Source organism: Coptis chinensis, chromosome 2, assembly GCF_015680905.1.
Source record: "Coptis chinensis isolate HL-2020 chromosome 2, ASM1568090v1, whole genome shotgun sequence".
Taxonomy (NCBI): domain Eukaryota; kingdom Viridiplantae; phylum Streptophyta; class Magnoliopsida; order Ranunculales; family Ranunculaceae; genus Coptis; species Coptis chinensis.
Window position 1 is genome coordinate 41516640 of NC_141457.1, and position 3733 is coordinate 41520372.

The 3733-nt window shown below is 41.7% G+C and overlaps 1 protein-coding gene across 1 annotated transcript; it reads right to left on the reverse strand.

Annotated features, from left to right (window-relative positions):
- Nucleotides 1-1171: 1171 nt before the first annotated feature.
- LOC147516072 (uncharacterized) lies at nt 1172-3199 on the reverse strand. The gene is made up of 3 exons (XM_086593156.1): nt 2569-3199; nt 2191-2299; nt 1172-2063 (listed from the first exon to the last, which is right to left on the reverse strand). Exons 1-3 carry the CDS (start codon nt 3197-3199, stop codon nt 1172-1174), a joined length of 1632 nt encoding a protein of 543 aa, XP_086449282.1.
- Nucleotides 3200-3733: the final 534 nt, after the last annotated feature.

Here is a 3733-nt window from a genome sequence, read left to right on the forward strand (position 1 = left end):
TCAATGGCCAACGGTTGAAACATTTTCACGAGCTATTGTCCCCTGATGTAGAGGAAGTCCTTTTACAGGACCCTGTCTATGAGGACTGACCTTTGTTGGTTGGTGTACTTTCTTTCATTTCCATATATTAGTAAGTGCACCATTCAGGTAACCGGGCCCTCCCTATGGAATGTGTGACTGTAAGTACCGGATCCTAAGTCCACGTTTAACATAATTCACGTTTTCCACTCTTGCATGTTTTCTCGGTTTTTGAGTCATGTTCTTCTATGGTGTGAATTATGTATTTATTGTTTTTCCTTTTTCTTATATTAAATCTTATTCAAAAAAAGTAAAAAAAAATATATATATATCAAAACCATAAAAATGGTAATCTAGGAAGTCTCGGGAATCTGACCTTAAAAAACCCACGTTAAAACAAATTTTCAAACTTCATTGCCACAAATTTATTTGGGAGTGGGGTGTTCGTTTTTCTGTCCTTGATTGTTCAACTTTCCATTTGTGTTGTTTAGGCCGTTTAATCATATTCCGATTCCGGCTAACATTATCTATGAATTTAGATTTCATTCGTTCGCAAAACTTAAGTCATGCACACACTTCGAGGCATTTTCCATCTTCTTATATGTCACCTACGATTAGAATAAAGTGTTTTATGGATCATTAGATTGGAAATTCTCTCCTAATCATTTCCATATCTCATTTGCATAAATCAGACAGGTAACGAAGCGGAAAATTTAGTTTGAAGTTGTGCAAAAAATTGAAAAATATTCGAAAAATCAAATTGGGCTTGGGCCCAATCTCGCGCGCACGTGCCACGTACGTGCTTCTCCATCTTCAAACCAACAGTCGCGAGTTGTTTTCATCACCGCCATTAACAAGCTTTAAACCCTAGAACCAAGAAAAAAAAACCTAACTTAACCCACGCCCAAATTCATTCCCACCCCAAATATTCTCCAAACTTTTCGCACCACCATCCCCAACAATTTCAACCACCGAAAATTAGAAAATTCATAAAAATTTGAACTGTCGTGCAACCACCACGCCACCACCATTTGTTTTTAAGTAAGGTTGTTTCACATTGTTTCCTACACCTTCTACAAACCCTCAAATCAGTTCAAACTTTTTTTTCTTTCCAAATTAAGCTAAGGTTAGGCAGACCCTCACCTGTATTGATTTAACTGTTTTGTACATAGATTTGCCCACTTGCGTCGTCATTTACAATACATTGTAATCTATGATCTAAAGGGGGAACAAAATGTACAACGGAACTAGATGCGTCATGAAGAGAAGCTAGATAGTCCACAGCTCGGTTCACTTCTCTATAAGCATGAGAGAAGGATATATAAGTGAATCTGTCTCTTTTCATCTTTATAGCTTTAAGCATGTCAAGACAGAACCAAGGAGGTTTCTCTAGCTTGCTGATTGCATTCACCGCTCTCAATGAGTCAGACTCGACCTCCACTTCCTTGTAATCTTCACCGAGACATCTTTGCAGGCATATGTCGATAGCTTTGATTTCCTGGAACAGCACCGACAGTAAGCCTCCACTGCCACTGAACCCAGCTACCACTTGTCCCTCTTTGTCTCTTATAATCCCTCCTTGGCCCGCACCGTTACTGCTCAAGGCTCCGTCTGTGTTTGCTTTCACTCGGTTGCCACTTGGAGGTCTCCAAACACATTCGGTTTGCCTTTGCTTCTTGTATTTGGTTTCAAGGTTGAGTCGCTGAAATAGGTTCCTTGCTCTGACCGTATCATCCATTTCTGGTATTAGGACTTGCAAATAATCCCTTGTATCTCTGACCAATTTCTCGTATATCCTCTTCGCTGATTTGGTAGAGTGCTGAAATCTGCGTTCATTCCTTTCCCGCCAAATATAGGCTGCAGCAGCGCAGAAAAAAACCTTGTATACCTCTCCCACATCTGCCTGTTTGCATAGCCGCAGAATCGACGACCACTCCCTGTTAGTTGTTCTGTTATCAGTGACAATACCAAGAAGTCGTTTGACTCTAGAGATGATCTCCTTGGAATACGGACACTCAAAGAACAGATGTCCTGAAAATTCCCGGCTGTTATTACATAAGCAACAAGATGAAGAAAGTAGGATTTTCCTTTGCCCCAATCTGTCTTGAGTCGGGAGACTTTGCGAAAACAGCTGCCATATAGTGAATGAGTGTCTCGGTAACACCCACTTACCCCATGCCAGCTTGTGCCATCTTTTCTTGTCCTTGACTGGTGAGAGGGCCTGATAAGAATTGTGTGATGTAAACAGCCCCCTTGGGTGAGGCGTCCACACTACCTGATCCTGTGCAAGATAGGTATTGATGTCCACTGCTCTAATAACCTCCCGTAAGGTGTGAGACTGCATTAGGTTGACCACTTCATTCCACTCTCCATTGGAAATGATGATACTCACCTTTGCATTCAGAGGAAAGTCCTATTCTGCCTTTGCTTCAGCGTCTTTGATCAGAGGTGATCTTTCACACCATATGTCATGCCAAAACAGTGTTTCTTCCCCTTTTGTGATTGAATATTTGACAAATTTCTTGGTTGTGGTTCTATTGTTCAAGATACTTCGCCACGTCCAAGAACAGTCTCTAGGGACTTGCATAGTCCAAAAGTAGTTGGATTTGATGTGTTGCTTCCATATCCAATCTACCCAGATGGATTCTGCTTTCGGGACTAGTTTGAAAATCAGCCCACAATGTGCACCCACATTCCATCTATGTGTATTCATCACTCCCAATCCACCTTCCTCCTGTGATTGACAAACTGTACTCCAGCTTGCCTGGTGCAGTCCTCTCCTATTATTCGTACCAGTCCATAAGAATTTAGCGCAGATACTTTCCACTTGCTCGAGTACTGTCTTGGGAAGAATGAAGGTTCGTGCCCAATATGTGTGGAAGGACAACAGGATGGACTTTATTAACTGTAGTCTGCCCGCACGCGATAAGACCCGTGCTTTCCAATTAGAAATCTTTTGAGTAATCATCTCTATCAGGGGTTGACATTCCTTGATGCCCAGGCGAGCAGAGATAAGTGGAAGACCAAGATATTTCACTGGAGGTTTAATCAACTCAACCTCTAAGATAGTGGCCAGAGCAATAGCCTCTTGATCATTAAGTCCTCCCACAAGAAGTGATGTCTTGTGCTTATTGATTTGTAACCCAGTTGCACTTCCGAAGATGTCCAGACATTCCTTCATGGCTTGTATGGAGGCGATCTCTCCCTTTGCGAACATAAGAACGTCATCAGCCAAAAGCTAGGTGGGAGATTTTCGCTTTCTTACATTTGGAATGGTACTGGATATCTCTACTGTTGAGCTTTTCCTTGATCACACAACTGAGAATCTCCATAACTAGCACAAAAAGATACGGAGATAAGGGGTCTCCTTGTCTGACTCCTCTGCCTCCATTAAAATATCCTTCCGGTGCACCATTTATCATGACAGAATAAGAAGGAGAGGAAATGCACATGTCTATCCACTGATACATGTTGTCCGGGAAACCGAAGGTCCTGATCATTGCCTTTATAGACTCCCAACTGACCATATCATATGCCTTCCTTATGTCCACCTTAATGGTACATCGAGGAGTGTCGTGCTTCCTTTCATATCCTCGAAGAAGCTCATGCGACAGAAGAATATTATCCTGTATGGATCTGCCAGGAATGAAAGCTAATTGGTTAGACTGCACTAACGCATCAATAACTATCTTAATACTATTTGCAATAACCTTTG

Excerpts from the sequence above, each read along its gene's own strand:
- LOC147516072 (XM_086593156.1), bottom strand. The coding sequence starts at position 3,199 with ATGAAGGAATGTCTGGACATCTTCGGAAGTGCAACTGGGTTACAAATC. Across the intron at positions 2,300-2,568 it reads CTGTTCTTGGACGTGGCGAA|GATCAGGTAGTGTGGACGCC; the intron begins GTATCTTGAACA and ends TATCTTGCACAG. Across the intron at positions 2,064-2,190 it reads ATGGCACAAGCTGGCATGGG|CCGGGAATTTTCAGGACATC; the intron begins GTAAGTGGGTGT and ends ATGTAATAACAG.